The sequence below is a fragment of the Papaver somniferum genome, chromosome 3 (genome assembly GCF_003573695.1).
Source record: "Papaver somniferum cultivar HN1 chromosome 3, ASM357369v1, whole genome shotgun sequence".
Taxonomy (NCBI): Eukaryota; Viridiplantae; Streptophyta; class Magnoliopsida; order Ranunculales; family Papaveraceae; genus Papaver; species Papaver somniferum.
In genome coordinates, this window is record NC_039360.1 from 94,172,762 (window position 1) to 94,194,606 (window position 21,845).

The 21,845-nt window shown below is 43.3% G+C and overlaps 1 protein-coding gene across 1 annotated transcript; it reads left to right on the forward strand.

Moving 5' to 3' along the window:
- The first annotated feature begins 20,750 nt into the window (after window positions 1–20,750).
- LOC113359747 lies at window positions 20,751–21,845 on the forward strand. The gene is made up of 3 exons (XM_026603331.1): window positions 20,751–20,889; window positions 20,963–21,151; window positions 21,427–21,845. Exons 2-3 carry the CDS (start codon window positions 20,986–20,988, stop codon window positions 21,843–21,845), a joined length of 585 nt encoding a protein of 194 aa, XP_026459116.1. The 5' UTR covers window positions 20,751–20,889; window positions 20,963–20,985.

Below are 21,845 nucleotides of genomic sequence, written 5' to 3' on the forward strand. Positions count from 1 at the left end.
GCTCGTGTCAGACAAGTGTCTTCTGCCCCTGTCACGTCCGTGTCAGCTAACTTTCTCTCCACCGTTGATCTTAGCTTCTCTTTTGGGGATGAGATAAAGTAACTCCTCGGGGTTTATTTGGTGTTTCGCAGCGCATCATGTTTTGATGTTTTGGCCTGCATGCTTTCCACGTATCTTTTTATATACACGTGTCTGATAGTGAGATATATGTGTACACAATTTTCCCCTTTTCTTCGGGCTTGAATGTCTAATGGGTGCCTTGAAGAAAAACCATCGTCGCATATTCTTCTCACTCCTAATAACTTCTCCTAGATACTCGGGCACGTCTTTTATTCGTGCATTAACTGCTTATGTAACGGGCACGTTTCCCATTCCTCCATTAATTTCCTTCTCTTTCTTTCGGGTATATTAAGGAGAGAAAGAAAATTAATTTCATTCTTCCTAAACATTCTCTCAGTTTTCATTCTTTGTTTTTCAGCCCTTAAATTCTCTGTCATTCTTCATTGAACCTGTGACCTTAAATTCTCTGTCAGTCTTCATTGAACCTGTGACCTTAAATTCTCTCCACCTTAGCATTAATCACGCCCGCTTCCACTGTTTGTTTCTTCTGCTGCTGTTTTTGCCGGTAAGTTTTTCTTTTCTTTGTTTCCACTGTTTTACGCTATGTTGATTTGTAAATTCTCTGCTACTGTTGTTCCTTGTTTGTGATGAAGAACTTCTTTTAATGCCTGCATACTAGTTTTCCCATGTTCTTCATCTTAAATCAAGGAGGCCACTGTTTCGCTTTTATTTGAGTTTTTGAGGGTGTGAATTTTATGGAATTTTGAGCATGTATACTAAATTTAGGGTTTCTGCGTTATCGTGTGTGTATTGCTATTGATGTGGTTTTTTGATCTTTGGTAATGTTTTTGAATGTGTGTAACTTGTTCTTGATTTTAATCTTTTCGCAGCCATGTCTGACCGTCCGCGGCTTCCTTATCAGACTCCTGGTTCTGGCCTATCGAGATCTCCTCCGCGTAGAGAGTCTCAAGATGAAGTTCGTCGAAGTCGAGTTTCTTCTGGAGCGAAGGCCTCGTCTTCTAGGGAAGAGATTCCTCCGACAAATCCTTCTGGGTCCCGAAGAGTCTTCGATCGCGCAGCGTCTCGTCCTCGTGATGATATTAGGAGTACGCAGGCTCCGCCTCGTGCTGTTGATTTTGATGTTCCTCCTCTACGTTCGTTAGTGCCCGAGCATCATCTGTCGTCCCCTCCAACTTTTAAAGGGAAGAATACGAAGGGTGTAGTTCCGAGGGCTGAATCTTCAAAGAATCCTCCTGTGAAGAGAAAAGCTTCCGAAGCGTTCATTAGTTCATCCGGCCCCGCCGAGGAGGATGAGGCTGCCCCCTTGATACGCAGTGTTTCGGTTAGTAAGAAAAAAGTAACCTTCAAGCATATTGATCTCGAAATATTCAAGGAAAAGCATGAGCTTCAAGCCTTCGGGGTTCGTTTCTATGCCCCTGAGGATGATATTACTTATGAGCTTATCTCAAAGTATGAGTTCGATGAATTTCATTTGTTAACGACGGTTGGAGCGTTCGAAGCTGGTCTTATGCTGCCGTTGTACAAATCAGGTGATTCCTTCTACTATGACGTGCTGCTAGTCGTGAAGGCTCTTCCACCAATACTCACAGCCGTTCCGTATCCCAACTATCGGGGAATTATCTCCGCGCCTGAAGGAGTGCTATCTGCGGAGTAAGGGGGAGACGTCGATGACTTTACGTCCCCAATCCCGCGGAGAAGGAATGGTATACTCCTGAGAATTTCAATAACTCCTTCGGTGATTACGTCAATAGTAGGAACCGCAAGCCGTGGAGTGTCAGCCTTCGGAATCTCGCTGCTCCTCGGGCGAGATTCGTCTGTTAAATGAGGTCAGCGATGCCAAGCTGAAGTATGTTCCTGGCACGGAGGGGTCTAGTCATCGGAAACTTTCCCAGCGCGCGAGAGGATCAAGCGCGACCATGACTACGAGTGGCACGCCACCGTTATCGAAATAGTTGGTCCATGGGCTTACGGTTGGATTCCTGGTCCCCGCGGTTGGCGGCCTACCGAGAGTAGCAAGCCACGCGAGTCTCCTCCTGCTCGTTATGGGATTTCTGTCCCTGGCGTTTGAACTTTGCGGGTATGAATTTTCCTTATGCCCTTGACGTCGTAGAGGGAGACGAGGAGGAAGGTTCTGGTGCTATACTTCCACCGAAGAATACCTCAACTGCTCAGGTACGCGGATTCTAGCTGCGCTTCTCCTCTTTTAGAAATTCAACTGTTCGGGAAAAATAATTCTTTTTGTGGTGTTGGTTTTCAGGTGTTGAAGAAGAAAAAGATTAAGCCGAAGCAGTCTTCTACCATTGTGATGGGCGAGGCTGAGGCCCAAGAAGAAGTTACTAGTCCAGTGAACGAAGAGTTTGCTGAGGATGAGGAGATTACAGATGGGGAGGAACGTACTGGTACTTCCCCTATCAATGTCGAAGAAGAGGTCTTGTGGGTCATGATGGTGATGGGGGAGAAACAAAGCCGTGGTGGCTGATGACGTTGTTATTGGTGACATTTCTGTCCCTGCTGGTGATGTCGCGGATACCCTTCCCGCCTCTCAAGAATTTTCTTTTGATCGGATGTACTCCACAGGGGGAGTTCTTTGACGATGCCCTCGATTTTCCCGAGGACTTCTCTTTACTTTCCCCCAATGATAATTGGGATGTTCTTGGTGGTGATGGTAATGGAGACGCTACTGTTGAAGATGGTGGCGCGGAGGAGCATGCTGCGCATGTGGCGCGGAGGAGCATGCCGACATTTGTGCGAAGGGGCCGTGTCAGAGAAGGGGAAATCGGTCATTGATGCGCCTGATGGTAATCTTCCAAGTCCCCCATTCCCACAGTCGCCGACGTCTGGGGTGAGGACGCATAATGGATTGGTTCAAGGAAAAGAATCTTCTATTTTCCCTCATCCCGCCCCTGTTGTTGCTGGGGAAAAGGAATCTACTGCGTATACCCGTCGATGATGGAGATGTCTTCTAAGGCGCGGGTGTCTGAAGCCTGGGGAAAAAATTTGAGTGTTCCCGAAGCTACCCTTGTGCCGGAGCCTCCTACTTCCGTTGCAGATATGATGGCCATCGCCGACGGGTATCAATATGGCTTTCCGCAGCAGCGTGTCTTGGAGGTAAATTTTCGTACATACTTCTTCGTGACGATCGAATGCTTCGGTGAAATAATGTTTGTCGTCTTGATGTGTAGATGATGAGGAGTGAGCATTGTAACCACGTGTGTATCAGTTCTTCAAAGCGAAATCTCTGAAGCTCGAGGCTAAGCTTCGTCACAGAGAAAAGGAATTATCTGCGGCTGAGGTGGAAATAGAAGAGCTGAAGAAAAGCCTCAAGGAGAAAGAAAGCTGGGTGAAGCAGAGGCCGGTCTTCGTTCAGAGCTTGTTGCTGTTCGCGCTGAGTTAGAGCAAACTCGCAGCCAAGTTTCACTTTCACAGGTTTGGTTCTTTTTCCCTCGCAGTATGTCGTCATTCCTCTATTTCTTAGTTGTTCTGTCTGAGTCTCCCCACCCTATCTCCAGTGGGTGGCGTCCCCGAGCTGATATGGCTTCGAAACGAAAGAGCTCGGCAAAAATCTCGTATTAGAGATCTTGTTGAGAAAATTAAGAATGAAGCCAAGAAATGGGATGCTCGGGCTGAGGTATGGCGCGCGGGCATGTTCAGATGGTCGACATGCAAAATCTGTACAACCATGATCGTGCTTTATTTAATGGCACACTGCTGTGGACACGTGATAGTCTGCGGGAAGCCCGTGAGCGTACTTCCTTGCTGGAGTCTAGGATTCAGCTGCTGGAAGAAGAATTACAGAAGGCTCGATCCATTCCTCTTTCAGGGTTAAGGATAGTATGCTCTGTCTTGTCAGAGAAAGAGATGATGCCCGTGCCGAAGTCTGCGCTCTCAGCAATGCTCTTGCCGCGTCCGTGCCGACGTAGCTCGTCAGGCTGAGTCTGAGAGGAATCTTGAAGTGTGTATGTACAGACTTAGCAAAGGGGTCTCAGAGATAAATAAAGAGGTCGACCACCTTCGTCACATGGATCGATGAAGCAGGTAGAATTAGATGCCTGTCAATTTACTCTCACCAACCTTCAACTAGACTATAAGAAATTATCCGCGGAATATGACATCTTGATGAAGCGCGAGATGCGGTTGTTAATGAGTATGAAGAGGCTTCGGCTTGTGTCGAAGGTATAATCCTATTATCGAGTGTGACCGTGTTTTTTTCTGCGCTAACTCCGTGGTGTTGTCTTTTTCAGAGCTCGAGGGACACCTTCGCGTCACAAATGAAAAACTTGAAAAGGCTCAATCTTCCTTAGCGCAGCAGGAAGAACAGACCAATCATTTCAAGAATTTAGCGGCAACCCGCGAGGAGGCCGTTGGTGCTGCTTCTATAGAAGTGAATCGGCTATCTTCGTTATTATCCCAAGCACAACAGCGGAAAACAGTTATTAAGCACAAGGCTCGTTGTCAATTGGCTGAGGAGACGAACAAGATGCTGGAGAGGATAGAACTTGGCCTAAAGAACGAGCATGGTCTCGTGAAGAACTATCCTCGTCGTCCAGTTCCTTCTGCCTTGCCTGGCTCCTCGGGACCCTCTTCTGGTGGGAGCGTACCTTCAAGTCTTCGGAACAATCCTGCCGATGGGGCGACAATCTAGGTAGAGACCGCGGCATCATTATCCTTTTTGTAATCATGTAACAAGAATATTTTTTGCCAATATCCTGTAAAAGGAATATTTTTTGATGTGTATCCTTGAATTGGCCTTTCACTTTTTGTAATCATCCTTTATGAAATGGATCCTTTTCTTGATATACCTGCAATGTTGGTTTGTTTTTATTTTAAGCATTGTGAAAAACAAAACAAAAGTTTTTAAGTGTTTGGGTGCGATACTGAAGGAAGGTACCTTCGTGATCGTCTTGAGACCTGTCACCCCGCTGGCGAATCCTGGGCCAGAGGATTCCCAGACGGTGGGGGCCGGGGCAACGTTCTAGGATATGGGATTAAAATATTTACACCCCATTCCGTCGACCCGTTGCCTTAAGATTGGTTGGGTATCTCTTTCTGCTGGGTGCCTTCCCCCTGGTCTTACACTTATGGACACTGATGGGGGAGCCCTGAGAGATTGTAGATTAACTACTTTCCCCAATATTGTCGATAGATTCCGCTGACTTGATAATTTGAAAGCTTGTTTGATTGATAGTTGAGGCCTGCAATTCCTCTTCCAGAGATAGAAACATGTGGAGCGGTCAGGCTCCCTTCTTCTTCTGGTACACTCCAAGCAGATTCAAGTCTGCGTTGCTCCTATGGGAAGTATGGTTTGAGCCACTTAGCATTCCAAGGATGCCGGAGGACCTCGCCTTTTAGATTACGAAGGTAGTAGGAACCGTTACCCGCAACGTCGTGTATTATAAAAGGTCCTCCCCACGTAGGTGCTAATTTCCCCATTTTTTTCTTCTTGCTGATACCGTGGGATTGTTCTCAACACATACTGCCCTCTACAAAATTCCGAGCTTTACCTTTTTGTTGTACTCCCTTGCTAGTCTTCGTTGATAATTTTCCATCTTTTGTAATGCTACTTCCCTTCTTCCTTCCAAGTCGTCCAACCTTTCTAACATCATATCTGTTGTGAGGTTTTTCTCCCAAGCTTCGGTCTTCGTGGTTGGCATGAGGATTTCCGTAGGGATGACTGCTTCAGCTCCATAAGTTAGAAGAAACGGGGATTCCCCGGTGGCGGATCTTCGTGTTGTCCTGTATGCCCATAACACATTGTGCAGTTGTTCGCACCATCTTCCCTTATGCTCGTCTAATTGTTTTTTGAGTATAAGGGCGAGGGTCTTGTTGGTAGCTTCCGCTTGTCCGTTGCTTTGAGGGTATATGGGGGTGGACTTGTTCTTTCTTATTTTGAAAGTATCGAAGAGCATGTCTATATTTTTCCCTGTAATTGCTTGCCATTATCAGATACAATTTCAGCGGGTATACCAAATCTGCAAATGATGTTCTGGAATATGAAAGTAAACACATCCGCTCTCTGATCCTGGCCAAGGCCTTAGCCTCCACCCATTTACTGAAGTAGTCCGTGGCTACTATCAAAAATCGTCTTTTCCCTGATCCTTCGATGAAAGGCCCGACGATGTCTACGCCCCATTTTGCAAATGGCCACGGGCTATCGACGGAGTTTAACATTGTCGCCGGCGCGTGGATCTTTTTGCGAAGCGCTGACATTCTTCACATCGTCGGGACATCCTCGCGGCATCCTGTATCATTGTCGGCCAGTAATATCCTTGCGTTTTTGCTTTGTCAGCTAGTGATCTCATGCCGCTATGATTCCCCGCGTCACCATAATGGATATCATTTAGAATTCGATGCCCCTCTTTCCGGGACAAGCAACGTAGTAATGGTCCAAGGAAGGATTTCTTGTACAGGACCCCATCCCGAAGATCATATCTTCCCACTTTGGAGAGTATCTTCCTAGCTTGTTTCTGATCCGCAGGTAAGCTTCCTTTTCGAGAAAGGCATGGATTGTCACTCTCCAGTCATCTTCGTTGCTGAAGTCTTCGTCTTGATTTGCTCTTGACAGGATATCCTCTTCGTCAAAGTCATTATGGATGTCTTCTCCTACCTGGTCTTCGATATTTTCTTCCACTGTATCTTGATTGGTAGCGAAGGAGAATTGAGATGCAATCGAAGGCTCGTATACCCTTGCTATTTTAATAGCTTCGACATTTTTATCCCTCAGCATGGATGATATATATGCTAGGGCATCCGCGTGCCTGAGGTCCCTTCTGCATAAGTGCCGGAACTTAATGTTCGGGATTTGTGATGCCAATGTTTGGACCAAGGCCATGTAAGCTGAGAGGGTGTCATCGTACACATTATACTCGAGCCCTATTTGCCGTATGACAAGCTGCGAATCACTTGTCAGCCTTACATCGGTTACCCCCATCTCTATTATTATACGGAGGGCATGTACGACAGCTTCGTATTCAACAATGTTGTTGGTATGCTCTTTGAATTCCAACTAAGTGCCTGTATAATCCTTTCTCCAGTTGGGGTGATAATGACAATGCCTATTCCTGCTCCTTCCTTATTTTTGGATCCGTCGACGAAGACTTCCCATTTTCTTTGACTCGCAGGTTCGAGGATATCCATTGGATCCTTGTTTTCTTCCTCGGCTTCTGGTATTCCCTTAATCTCTTCGTCGTTGTCAAGGGGGAGGTCTGCTAAGAAATCCGCCAGAACTTGGGACTTCCGAGAATGTTGAATTTCATGAATGATGTTGAATTGGTCCAGATGGGTGTTCCATTTGGCTATTCGGCCCACTTTTCCCGTGCTTTTGAGGACTGCTTCCAATGGTGCTTTGCATGGGACCCTGACGAGGTGAGTTAGGAAGTAGGTTCTCAGTTTTTGAGTAGCCCACACCAATGCGAGGATGAGCTGTTCAATCTTAGTATAGTTTCTTTCCGCAGAATTGAGGGTCTTGCTGACGTAATAGATAGGTTGTTCTATCTTTGTATTGGTTTTGACCAATACCGCGCTGACTGCGTCCTCTGTTGCTGCTATGTACAGTGCCAAAACCTCGTCAGGATATGGCTTCTGCAGGATCGGGATTTAGGCTAGGTGTTCTTTGATTTTTTGGAATGCTTCCTCGCATTCAACGGTCCATTCGAACCTGCTCCCTTTTTTGAGAATATTGAAGAAATGTTTGCATTTGTCCGAAGACCGGGCAATAAATCTGCCCAACGCTGCTATAGATCCATTGAGTTTCTGTACTTCCTTTAAATTCTTTGGGGACGGCATCTCTACTATGGCTTGAATCTTTGCTGGGTCTACCTCGATGCCCCTTTTTGTTACCAGATACCCGAGGAATTTCCCCGAGGTGACACCGAAAGTACATTTCTCCGGATTCACTTTCATGTGATGTTGTCTCATTGCTTCGAAGATATTCCTCAGGTCCTGGTGGTGATCTTTACGCAGCTTGCTTTTGACGAGCATGTCGTCAACGTAGACTTCTAGGGTTCCTCCAATCCATGGCTTGAAGATAGCATCGACCATCCTTTGGTATGTTTCCCCTGCGTTTCGAAGTCCGAAAGGCATTCTAGTGTAGCAATAAAGGCCATGTGGGGTGTAGAATGCTGTGTGTGGCTGATCTTCTTCTGCCAGGGCGACTTGGTTGTAGCCAGAATGTCCATCCATGAATGACAGTTCTTCATATCCTTCTACTGCTTCTACCAGTTGGTCTATGCTCGGCAGGGGATAGTGATAGACGCATTTATGTGTCTAATTTGTCCCAATTGTTTATATTGTTAGTGCTCGATTTTGTACTTATTTGGTTATTTTATGTCTTTGTAGGTGTTTTTGGAGAAATAAGCTTTTGCGACGAAATTGGCTAAAAAGTGGTTTTTGCGCTCGTGGGAGAAAATTACTATACAGACTCTCACTTTGGATAAGGGGTAACCTAATTACTAAGGGTCACCCCATTTCAGGGCATGTACTAAAGGGACACCGGAACTGGATAGGGGGAGGTCATCTTCAAAGTTTCAAAACTGGATTTTGGCGGGAAAAAAGGCAGCAGCGTCAACAGTTTTGGATCAAGGATTTGAGCGACCTAGGAGGCGATTCAATGGGCAAATTTGGTACCCACAGACTCTACAAGACATAAGGGACCTGTTAGAAGCGATTAGACCCATCTAATTGGGCTGGATAAGTCAGAAAATCCACACAAAGTCAAGACAGTGCACACAGTTTCTGTTTAGGGTTTGAGATTAGTTTGAGAGATTTATGGGATATCTTGCGTGGGATATACATCAAAACAGTTGGTTAAAAGTCCTAGAAGATATTTGAGACGAGAGAATAGCTAGAAACAGCCTGTAACGCAACAAGAAGAAGATTATTCTTCAAACAACCCGTAAAGAATAATGGAGATTTCCAAGGGGTTTGATCGAGTTTCAAGGGGATTTAAAGCCTATAAATAGTTGGTTTTATGTCAGAGAAGGTGGATGAAGAGGTTTGGGGTCGATCAGAGACCAGAGAGAGGCTAGAGGAGCGAAGAACGGGAGCTGCAGGAAGGAGGAGTTCTGCTGCTGCTGCTGCCATTAAAGAGCACGAAGAACACGAAGAACAGACTCCACAAGACAGTCGTTTATCAACAGTGACAACGACTTGCTTATGTGGGTCTTAAAACAACAGCGTCAACAGCAGCAGTGAGGTATCGTTATTTACAGCAGTGGTGTTTTATCGTTCTTCTCTAGACGCTTAAAGAGGGTCGTAGTTTCTCTGTATTATATTTTTCACTCTTTTAATCATATTTTGAGCATCAAATATTTATTTTTAGAACATGATTATTATGAGTAGCTAAACCCCATTACTGGGATGATGGAGGAAACCATTCTATATGCATGAGTAATTCTATTTAATTCTTTTATGACTATTTGCACTATTATGAGTTGTTTTATGATTTTTCTTGATTATTTGTGATTTTATCTGATGATGTATGCTTAGTCTAGGAACTCTTGATGCATCATGCTTATGATTTACATCTAATACTTTACAAAATCTATTTTTGGCAAAGAAAAGAGTCGATATTTGTTATCATTATAAGCTATAATTGTCTAGAATTAATAGTTGATTCACATGAGTATAAGAATTGGTGGAATCCTGAGTCCTAGTATCTCTTGATCATGTGACAAATTGTGTATATATTTTTGTTTTTAAATCTATTCAAGTACGAGCAACGAATCCGCATTTATCGCAAATTTAATATTACAACAGATAGCTGTCCTTTGGACATGCCTTGTTGAGATTAGTAAAGTCGATGCATATTCTAACCCCTCCATTTTTCTTAGGAACAATGACCATGTTGGAGATCCAGGTAGGATACTTGACTTCCTTGATAAATCCTGCGTCTAGTAGTTTCCGAAGTTCTGTTTCTATTGCCTCATGATACTCTGGAGCTACTTTTCGTATTTTCTGCCTGAACGGGGGCGTGCCCGGTTTGATGCGTAGCTCGTGTTGGATTACTTTTGGGTCAATCCCCGGCATATCTCCTAGCTTCCAGGCAAACACATTCGCGTATTCCTTAAGTAATTTGGTTAAGGAATGTTCCCTTCCTTCGTCCATTATGGTCCCGATTTTGATCATCTTCGGGTTTTCTTCCGTTCATATGTTGATTTATTTTACGGGCTCCACTGGTGTGAACACATGCTTCGGGTTTCCGAGGACTGGGACGTTCTTTAATTGCTATTTAGCGTGTTTCTGTTCTTCGCTGGTTGTTGAAGTACTTGTTTCTGTGCTTAGGACATTATCATCTTTCGTCAAGCCCTTCCCTGTAGTTTCCTTGAGGAACAGGTCTATGGCCTTCTCTTTCGCGGTTTCTTGATTTTTTACTCTTTGGATTTTTCGCTGCTCTTCTTGCTCGTTGTTGATATGATCCTGAGTGGCCTGGCACTCTCGCGCAGTGATCCGATCTCCCTTGATTTCCATTACTCCCTCAGGTGTTGGAAATCTGAGATATTGGTGGTATGTTGCCGCAACTCCTTTGAGCTTATGTATCCATTTTCGTCCAATAATAGCGTTGTAGGGGGAAGGGGTGTCCACCACACTGAATAGGGTTTCCAGTTTCATGGGCCCTGCGTTAACCTGCAACACGATGTCTCCCAAGGGCTTCGTGGCTGCTCCATTGAATCCGTAGATGGTGTGATAAGAGGTCATTAACTGTTCATCATGGAGCTTCATCCGTTTGAATGCATCGTAAAATAGGACGTTTACGGAGCTTCCCCCGTCTATGAGGATCTTTTTGAGGTTACATCCAGCTACTGGTAGCGTTAGGACCAAGGGATCGTTATGGTCTTCCATATCTTCTTCGATATCCTCGGCATCGAAGATGATAGGAGATTCCATCCATTATTCGTGTTCGTCCACCACTATCCCATCGACCTTATATAATTCGCAGCGGTCTTCGAATTGCTTCCGTAACCTCTTTCCTATCTGCGCTGTAAGTGAGGGTCCTGTGGCTTCAGAACACGAGATGGTGTTGATTGTTCGGTTTCCTTCCGGAAGTTGGACTGGTTTGGTTCGCTTGGATCTGTCCTCGGTAACATCCTTTCGTACGTAATGTTTGAGCTCTCCCTCATCAATTAATTTTTGGATCATTATTTTAAGGTTCTTGCACTTTTCGGTCTGGTGTCCGTTGAAACAATGATATTCACAGTAATCTTTAGACTTCTCGGATCTCGGGGGCTGCTTTCCCTTAGACCATGGCCACTCCAAGTTTTCCCTCCCTTTGATCTCTCGTAGGATACGAGCATAGCTAGCGTTGAGTTTCGTGTAAACTTGATCTTCGAATTTTCGGTCACCTGCTCTTCGTTCATCCCTTCGTTCCTTCCTATCTTCGTGAGGTTTCTCCCCTGAGCAACTCCTTTTGGCCCCATTGGTTTGTTCCGCTGAATTGGTGCGGTGAGACCTCTGCGGATATGCCCTCGGGTTTTCCCGTTGAATTTCTTCAAGTCGAGCGTGCTTTTTGATAATTATTCGAAGATCTCCCTCTGTCTTAGGCACGCTCCCATGAATTTCAACAAATAGGGGACTCATTCGGTCTAAGCCCCATTTGTAGCAATTGATGCTTACCACTGGGTCCACGCTTCCTATGGCTTGGCATATCTTGTGCCATATGTTAGTGTACTCCCTCGTGGTTTCCTTGTAGCCAATCGCTAGTGAAAAGAGCTTATCCATTCCGGTGTTTACAGTCTTGTTGTACATGTACGTTCTTAAGAATTTCTCTGCGAGTTGGTCGTATGAGTGGATGGAGTTTGGTGGCAGATTATCGAACCATGATAACGCCGATCCCTTCAGACTTGACGGGAAGTATCTGCAGAGTACGGCGTCGTTCTGACCCCATCTAGCTAAGACACGGTTGTAGTACCGAATATGTGCAGCAGGGTCACTGGATCCATCGTAGCATTCGAACGTTGGGACAGGGCATTTCAGTGGAATAGGGGTGTTGGCCAAACGATGAGTTAAGGGCGTGAAGTTAGCTTCTCTCATGACCTCTTCTAACCTCCCCCGCCTTGTTTATTTTTTAACTGCCTGATCTCGGCCATCATCTCATCTCGTAGCTCTTCCATCGCGCGGTGGTGCCCTAAATTCTTCTGCTCGTTACCGTCTGACTCTCCGTCGTCATAATCCGGGTCGGATACGCTACTTACCCTTGTCGCATCTTCATTAGCCACTATGACGACTCTACAGTCTCGGTTTGACTCTGGTGCTTTGGAGTTTGCTTCATCAAGTTGTTGGCTGGTCTTCGTGCTTAGAGCAATCCGCTCCTTTAAATCTTGATTTTCTCTGGCCAACAAGGCTACAACATCTGCGTAAACCTGCTGGCTCTTCTTCAGTTCCTCAAGCTCAGCCATCAGTCGATGTGATTGGTTGGACCCCTGATTGGGAGTCCCAGCGCGTGCTACTACGGCCATGGTGCCGCCTTCCTCCACGGTCTGCACTAAAGGTGGCAGAGGTTCAGCTTCGGTTGCTGGCATTTCCAAATTGGGGTGAGTGCCCCTCTGCGGTGCTAGAGCCGCCGGTATGGTTTGATTTTGATCATTTGTTGGTGGCATTCCAAAAGTTAGAAGGTGCACGGGTTGGAATGTTCTGGATTCCTCCACCCTTTCTCTTGGTTGATTAAGGTGATTCATGGCGCAAGTATTGCTAGCCTCTGCAGCCTTCGGGACTACCGCAGCCGCACCGTACTTTGTTGCCGCTGCTCTGAGAGCCACCGCTGCTCTGAGAGCCACCGCTGCAACTGAATTAGCGTTCATAGGTGAAGTGATTTCCACAGTATCTTGCCTTTGACTGGTCATTTTAGCTTTGTCTCCTTTCTGCTTGCTTCGGGTGATGACCGGGGTTGTCCTGAGTGTTTCTTTTGACAAAGCTTTGGATTTTCCTGCTTCCTGCGTCTTTTCCATCACGTGTCCTTTTGTTGACAATGAAATCTCGCAGAAACTCGCCTCCTTTACTCACAATACGTTCTTTCTGCATAAGGAATTTCAAACAAAAAACGGGAATATCCGCGTGAATCGGGTTAGTTGGCGAAATACATTCTTCCAGGAGAGGGTTAATACACGCAAGTTACAATACACGGGTTAAAGTTTTATTAAAGGAGATCCTTAGTATAAAAACTACGAAAAACCCCCCAGAGAGACGGGTTCGTACGAGATCTAAAGAAAATCGTAAATCCACGGATTAAAACAATAAATCTTATCGAAGATAAAAGGTGGGTTTTTGAATACAATACAGTTAACAAATGATCTATACGGTCCGAGCTGATAAATCAGAGCAATCATATGCCAATTTAAAATGAAATCACAGGACAAGATAAATCTTTTACCGGGACGAAGTCCCTGTTTCTAGCGCCAAATTGTGAACACACAAATCACGAAGGCATCTGAATGCTCACAATCAATCCTTATCATCTAAAGAGATTTGTGATGATGATATCCTAGTGTTGATTCCTTGGCTCAAAACCTTCGGGTTTATCATAGCCTCATCTAACAACTCCACGCGAGGCGTTTGCACACGGGATATAAGTACAAACAAAGAAAGCAAAACGTATAAGTAAAGATCCATGGGGTTAAATAAATATAAAGTGCTGAAATGTAAACAAGACCAAGGTTTACGTGGTTCAGCACTAAGGCCTACGTCCACGGGGTTTGTTGTTTTACTATATTCTTCACGGTTACACGAATAGTCGAATGACTTTTGGGTTTACATGTTTCTCTCTTCTAAAGGATTAACTTACACTTGCAATCTCTCTCTCTCCTTCCTTTCCTGATTTTTCCGATCCCCCTTCCTCTTGGTGGAGACGGGGTATTTATAAGGTTAGAATGTGGGACCCATCTCTGAAGGCCGTTGGAAACTTATCTTCTTGTGTTCTTGCGTCTATCACGCAGAGGTCTGCGTTTGCCCCTTGATCCCGCAGATGCATCCTCGCTCGTTCCACAGGTTGATCGACACGTACACTGCTCAGAGTGTTTAATGTGGGTAGTTGAGAGGTCTGCTCGTGTCAGACAAGTGTCTTCTGCCCCTATCACGTCCGTGTCAGCTAACTTTCTCTCCACTGTTGATCTTAGCTTCTCTTTTGGGGATGAGATAAAGTAACTCCTCAGGGTTTATTTGGTGTTTCGCAGCACATCATGTTTTGATGTTTTGGCCTGCATACTTTCCACGTATCTTTTTATATATACGTGTCTGATAATGAGATATATGTGTACACAATCATCGTGCTCTTTCCTTTAACTAATTAATGTCCCACGTTTTCGTCGTTATATCACTACCATTGTGGAATCTCATTGCTGCCATCACATGAGTCATAAGCCCACGTGTTAATGTCTTCCCATATCATCTCAAAAAGGACACGTCCCCTCCGGATCACATCCACGTCACTTCTTCGGTAAGCGACTAGTCTGAGACGACGCCAGCATCTCAATTTGCCGCGTACACCCCACATCTTGATTTTCACCACTGCCAGGAAGAACTTGGTTCTTTACGAACTTAAGAATTTGATCACCCTTGGAAGTCCAAGAAAATCTGTTCCTTCTCAAATTCCTAGTCTATTTTACTTGCACGCCACCGTTCTTTCACTGTATAAATATGGATGAATAATTATCACAAAACACATCTGCAGCAATCCTTCTTCCCTTGTCAGCTTCCTTGGGTAAGTGCGGCTTTGTCCCTTTTCTTTGACTTGATTTCTTTCACACCTGGAGTAATCAACTTAATATCCTTTGATCTTGTGTCTTTAATACATCATCATTATCTTCTCAAGGACCTATATCGATTAAGGTATGAAAAAACTACTCTTTCTTTCGTCATTATTTTGTTTCCCACTGCATGGGGCATCGCTACACCAGCTAACCCTTTATTTGGTTGCTTCTTCCTCTTTTAATCTCCCTGGCTTCGGTATACATACATATATCCCTTTATTAGATACTGTGATGCACTTTTTACTTTGCCCGTTTGGAAGATTTTACTCTTCGTTTAAGAAACTTACTTCTCAAATATCCCTTCTTTTGCTGACAGTGGGGTAAACGTCATTACCTTGTTCCTTTGATCAAGCAACCATATTCATACATATATATTCCCCTTTCTTCTTTTATAATGTCTTCCACTTGTTCGAACGCAGGTACCACCGGTAGCTAACCAGGCACGTTAGTTGCCCAACTACTTCGGTCTTGCTTTGACACATTTTGCTCTATCTCTTTGGTAAGATATTGCCAAAACTCACTCGAATGCAGGTTGCTCCTGCAACTTGTTATGTACATTGATTTCCTACATGCTCTTGTACTGGCGTAGAATTTGTCGACTCAACGTTCTTGTGCATGCGAATAATGAATGTACGACAATCCGTGATGTACAGGTTGACCGGCTATAGCATTTTGTCATACATTTCCTTTCTTTCGCTCCAGCTCCCTTACCAAACGTTTTTCGTTTTCTCCTTTTGTTTTTGACTTTCTCATTATTAGAAAGACATCGCAACAATTTCCTTTATAATCAAATATTTCGTCTGTCTTTCACTATATTAGAAAGACATTGCAACTGTTCCTTTAATAACCAAAGTATCTCGCCTTTGTCTTCCTCTCCCCGGGCGTTAGTTCCTTCCATCTTAGTCGCCCCGTTTACTTCCAATGATATTGAAAAGGATGCGTCATATTGTTTGATTTTCTTAACCATGTTGGTTTTGATTGCATGCTAGGCGTCACTTTAACCGCCCCCAATATCTGTAGAGATATTTCCAAATGGCAAAGACGCCCCAGGTGAGGCGCGAAATGGATCTTCTATATCCAATCCTCACTTGCTAGATGGCTATGAGCTTATGATCAGGTGTCTTCTCCGAATCCATCTCTGTCCTGGGTCCATCATGATTTTTATTTTTGGAATTTCCCTCAAGATGCTTTAAAATTTAAGGTCGCATATCAAATAAGCCCTTTACTTGGCCCTTTATTTGACACTGCAGGTCCGTGGACCAGCTCCGTTGCCTTGTAACAAGAATATGTTCTCTCTTAAAGCTCGGCACCCATGATGCGTCATATCCTTGGAGTCCCAGCCGCCAATGAATCTCAAGTCTTTTGTGGACGACCGTGGATATCTTCGGACTAGTGCTGGCTGCCCTATAGTGTCTGGTAGGATAGGTGGACAAAGCCGGACAAACCTCCCTTTATCAAGTCCAATTACTCGCTCCTGAATATGAGCTTCCATCTTAGTTACCACGTCACTATTATTAACGCGTCGATTTTATCTTGGAAGAAAAAAGTAGACGCCGATAATTGCAAGTATTTAACTCTAAAAATTTGGCACTGTGTCGAACTCCTTACGTTTTTTCCCTTGCACGGCACTAAATTCTGCCTTATGAAATTGGTGCTTCATTCTCCGTATTATTCACAATTAGCGATCAGCAGTTCCATTGTTCTTGTCTCAAGTAAATACTCTTCCTTAGTTTATAACGTTAGCCAAGGAAGCATTTAATTCGTTGACATATTTTTCCTTTGTCTCGTCTTGCAGCTAGTCAAGCTTTATTGTCATGCTCAACCAATTTTCCTTTTGTCTGCGACAAGAACCAGCAACCGTTATTTTCAAATCTTTAATGTTTTCTCTTATTTCTCTCTACCTTTCAGTTTTGGTTGCGTCGATTTCATCAGCGACCGACTCAAATTCCTCTGGAATTTTTAATTGATTATGGAACACTGGTGATAAGTTGCCGTGTATATTTAATGGTGGTCCAAAGGATGGAACCAGAGACAAAACTCTCGTAGACAAAACTCCCGTCATCCTTTATGATGGCGAGTCGTTTCGGATAATATTCCTCAGTACACCTCAGATACGTCGCCTTGTATGCCGGCAGATGCTGATCCATTTTTTTTCTGTCATGTACAAGTCAAGTGGTGCCTTCATTACTTACGGCGTCTCTGCTATGCGGTATCCCGCCGTTGCTCGTGGAATTGTGGAATCGATTATGCTCCCTCACTAAGCGTTGGTCCTTGCTTCAACCTTAGCCGTCGTCGTTGCTTCAACCTTAGCCGTCCCGTAACATGAATTGATATTGAAAATGACGCCCCCGTTGTCTGCAGAGATATGGCCAAGTACGCAACACGTTTGATTTTTTCCTTACATACGTGATGGATTTGATTATAACGCCAAGAGAGTTGTCCGGATCACTATCTTGTTTGGTTGCATGGCGGTGACTTTTTTTTTTAATTATTTTACATAGCGATCACGATAACCACGCATGGAGGAAACGATCCTGTTAACGGTCCCATTAAACTACCAGGCATCTAAAATAAGCCTGACAGGGCTTCCACAAAAAGCCAGGGTCGGTAGTTATGGAACGGCCTGTGCTAACACTAACCGTCGTGACAGGGGACGCCGCTGTATTGGCGGTTGCTTCTTAATCTTGCGACTCTCCTTCTGTCATTTAAATACGGAAATAGTCTTACTGAAACATCTTCCGTTTATGTGGGTTGTCACACTCCTTTCGTACTGGCCACCTTTCTCTCGCTTTTGAATAAAATTTTCATTATAGGTTAATGTAGGTCTTTTACGTACCAGAATGAGCTCTTGATGTTATTGATGAACGTGATGTCTCCACTCCTCTTGGAAAGTCTGGGTAACCACTCCTCACGCTTCTTAGAGTTTGATTGTTGACACGTTGAGTTGGAGATTTTCCATAAGTGCATCACCGTTCCTTCCATGTTGACTTCCTCGCTAAGATTCCATGTGATTTCTTTTGTTAGTTTTGCTTTTAACAATTGCTTCTTTCACGACGTTTCTGGATTTTCCGCAACCTTTTCTTCACTGCGTTTTGGACACTTTTTGCAACCTTTTCTTCGCAACGTTTTGAAGATTTTCTGCAATTTTTTTTTCACAACGTTTTGAAACCCTAATTTTCGAAAACGCTTGGAAAACAACTTTTCTCAATGGAGGGACACGATCGTTTTCTCGTTTCCCCTTACTCGGCGCAAAAAGATGTTGGTGCAAAAATGATCACTCCAACAATCTTCGAGATGTGTCTGCGTCGATCCAATCACTGTCGTTGATGAAAAATCTTTGAAGAATCGTAGAAAAGAGGTGGGGGTACCTGCAAAAACACTCCGATGCTAAAGTCAGCGGATGTTCTATGCAAGTGTATTGTGGTAAAATGAATAGTTCTGTACCTTTTGAGTTGAGATTTAGCCTCTATATACAGGCAGAAAGTAGATGTAGCTTTAGGGTTTAGTAGTTATCCAAATAACTTCCCCATTTGTATAAATCCCAAATAACAACCAGATTCATGATAAGATTTGTTATTCTCTCTAATACTTATCATAATCTATATTTATCTTAAATAATTGTTATCTTGAATAATTATGATAACTACTTAAGATAATTATCCTCTTTCTGCTAGGATCTTGCAATTATCTTAAATAATATTTAATAATTATCTACAACAATTATTCCATAAGAATCTTAACCTCTTTTATTAAGATCTTATTATCCATGGACCTTTAGGATTCAATAATAAGCCAAGCTGGTTTCTACAATAAACCGATTTGGGCTTCCATATTAAGCCAAGTGGGTTTCCATAACAAACCCACGGCTTCCATATTAAGCCAAGTGGGTTTCCATAACAAACCCACCGGTTTCCATAATAAACCAAATCCAGGCTTCCATAATAAGCCTTGTGGATTTCCATAACAAACCCATGAATTTCCATAACAAACCGGATTTAAGCTTCCATTTTAAACCTTATGTGATACGCACGTACGCTATTTTGAATAGGGTACAAACATGGAGGAATTTCATGGGATTAATCCAGAAAGGTAATTACTCATCATCCTATCCATTACTATGCAGTGATTTCTGTAGGAAGCATCAATTGGTACTCTATGCATGCTAAACCTCTTCTTTGGTGCAGACGACACCCTCGCGACTTTCCCGAATATGATTTTCTTTTGATTGATTCACCATCGAAAAGTCTGTATCTCATGGTTGATCCATGGCAAGAAATGCTACGCATTGAAAACCTTGGCTCCAATGAGTTTGTTGAGAACCAACATGAGCCTGCTCATATTACAAGCGAAAGTTCAAGTGATCACGCGAAAGCTAATACTGACTGTGAGGAAGCTAATGGAGGTATGTTAGTGTAGTTTTTCAGCTCCCCTAATCAATAGTTAGTGGCAATTATTTCCTTGAGCACCCACCTGTTAGATTATCATTTGAAAATTCTCCTCTACCGTTCATATGTTCTCGTTTACGCATAAACCTTGCTCGTGATCTGCCATTACTTGGTAAAGAATGCATGAACCATAGATAATAACTGGATTTTCGTACTCATCTCAGTTGGATTCAATCTGTTTTCTTGTCATTCATTAATTATTTATGTTCCTACTGAAAAGTGAATCATTATTTTGTGACATGTGCAGCGGATGTTTTCAAAGATGCAGGATCTGGCTTGGAAAATGGGGCTGGTAAGGTAGCAGGTCATTCACAAGAAAGGGTCCTTGTATCAGCTAAAGTCGTCGAAATGGAGTAGTATCTGAGTTGGATAAACATAAGGAATATGGGGCTGTTCAGGTAGCAGGTCATACACAAGAAGCTCGAGAATCTGAGTTAACTACGTCAAAGGTAAATGGGGTTTGTAAGGTGAAAAATGAGAGTTCAGGTTCTGACATTGATTGGAAGACGGAAAAATCTGCTTCTCCAAGTGGGAAAACAGGTGGTGGTGGTGGTAGTAAGACGACGCATTTAAGGAAAAGAAAGGATGATTCAGGTGATTATGAATCAGCTTTTAAAGAGAGGAAGAAGCGAGAGACTTGAAGAGAGGTATCAAGTGGCTGGTGGGTTTTGCTCATGTTTTTTCAAGTCAGACAAAACATCCTAAGATCCGGTTTATGATTATTCGTTTTTGTTATATATTTCATTTTTCTTGACATTTCCCTTGTACTTGATGGATATTATCAGAGTAAATTATCAAGATTTATTCTGCCTCACAGAAGGTAGTTGTGCGTCAACTTTCCCTCATTTGGCAGAACTCAGTGTGCTCCTGTATCACATGCTTGAATGATTAGGTTTGGTTGTGTTTGATAACATAGAAACGAAGCAATTCCATGGAATCAGTTTCCCGTGAGAGGCAAGGAAAGCCTTTTCATGGAATTCCATGAAATTAAGTTTGAAATGTACTTTAAACCACACTTTTTTTAGGATTCCATGAAAACAAATTTTTAATCAAACGAAGGAAAACATATTTTCGTGAAAAGATGGCTAATTCCATGGAATTAAATCCTACCACACAGCCTTATTATTAAGTGGGAGGGAAATTGTTGGAGCTTGTAAACGAGACTCTTATGCGTTTTGCAATGTAAGCCCATATACCCATGGTCATAAATAAGCAAACAAATTATACCGGCAGATTGCACATTATTTCTCTCGCGGCGCTCTCCCATCTGTCACCGCCGAACATATATTTGATTTTAGGGTTCTTCGAAATATTTTAGTAGGTGATACCTAGAGGTGTTTAGAGAGATAGTAAAGACATATTTTGTTTTTAGTTGGTAGGTTCTGAGTTGCTGAAGAAGATACTTTCCATTTGCTCAAATGGATACACCATTTTATGTTCAATCCTTCGAGGATGATAAGAAAAGATGGGCGGAGCTTAGGGAACTGTTAATGGAAGAAAAATTACGGTAACTTCATTACAGTTTTTTGATTCTGTTGAATCGTTTATGGTATTAACAATAATTTGATTATGTTATCGTTATTTTATTTGGGTAGTCAGGAGGCATCTCAGGGGCTTAATTCAGAAAGGTATTTATCACGTCGACATTTTGTATCAATTGGTACTCTATGCATACTATACTAAACCTCTTCTTTGGTGCAGACACCTTCGCAACTTTCCCGAATATGATCATCTTTTGGTTTATTCGCCGTCGGAAAGTCTGTATCTCATGGATGATTCATGCTCAGAAAATCATGGAAGTCATAGAACTCCTTGAAAAAGAGATTGAGCTAAACGAAAGTTCAAGTGATTACACGAAAGCCAATACTGCCTGTGACGGAGCTAATGGAGGTATGTTAGTGTAGTTCTTTCAGCACCGCTAATCTATAGTTAGTGGCAATTATTTCCTTGAGCAAGTACCTATTAGATTATCAATTGAAATGTCTCTTCTACTATTCATATGTTCTCGTTTACTCGTTATCCTAGTTCTCGATCTGCCATTAGTGTGCAAGGAATGCATGAAGTAAAGATAGTATCGGGATTTTGGTACTCATCTCAGTTCGATTCAATCTGTTTTGTTTATGTTCCTACTGAAAAGTGAAATCGTTATTTTGTGGCATGTACAGCGGATGTTGTCAGATATGGAGTAGGATCTGGGTTGGAAAATGGGGCTGGTAAGGTAGCAGGTCATTCACAAGAAAGGGGGCTTGTATCAGCTGAAGTCGTCGGAGATGGAGTAGTATCTGAGCTGGATAATTCCCAGGATTATGGGGCTGTTAAGGCAGCAGGTCATACACAAGAAGCTCCAGAAGCGGAGGTTGAAACTGGGTTAACTACATCCAAGGTAAATGAGGTTTGTAAGGTGGTTGAGGTGCTGAAAAATGAGAGTTCAGGTTCTGACACTGATTGGAAGACGGAAAGAATAACTGCTTCTCCAAGTGAGAAAACAGATGGTAGTAGTAGTAAGACGACATCTGCAAGGAAGAGAAAGGATGAATCGGGTGATTATGAATCAGATTTTAAGAGAGGAAGAAGCGAGACTTGA

Bases quoted from the DNA above. Each gene is read 5' to 3' on its own strand.
- LOC113359747 (XM_026603331.1), top strand. From the start codon at position 20,986: ATGATCATCTTTTGGTTTATTCGCCGTCGGAAAGTCTGTATCTCATGG. The intron at 21,152-21,426 runs GTATGTTAGTGT...TGGCATGTACAG, and splicing joins CTGTGACGGAGCTAATGGAG to CGGATGTTGTCAGATATGGA.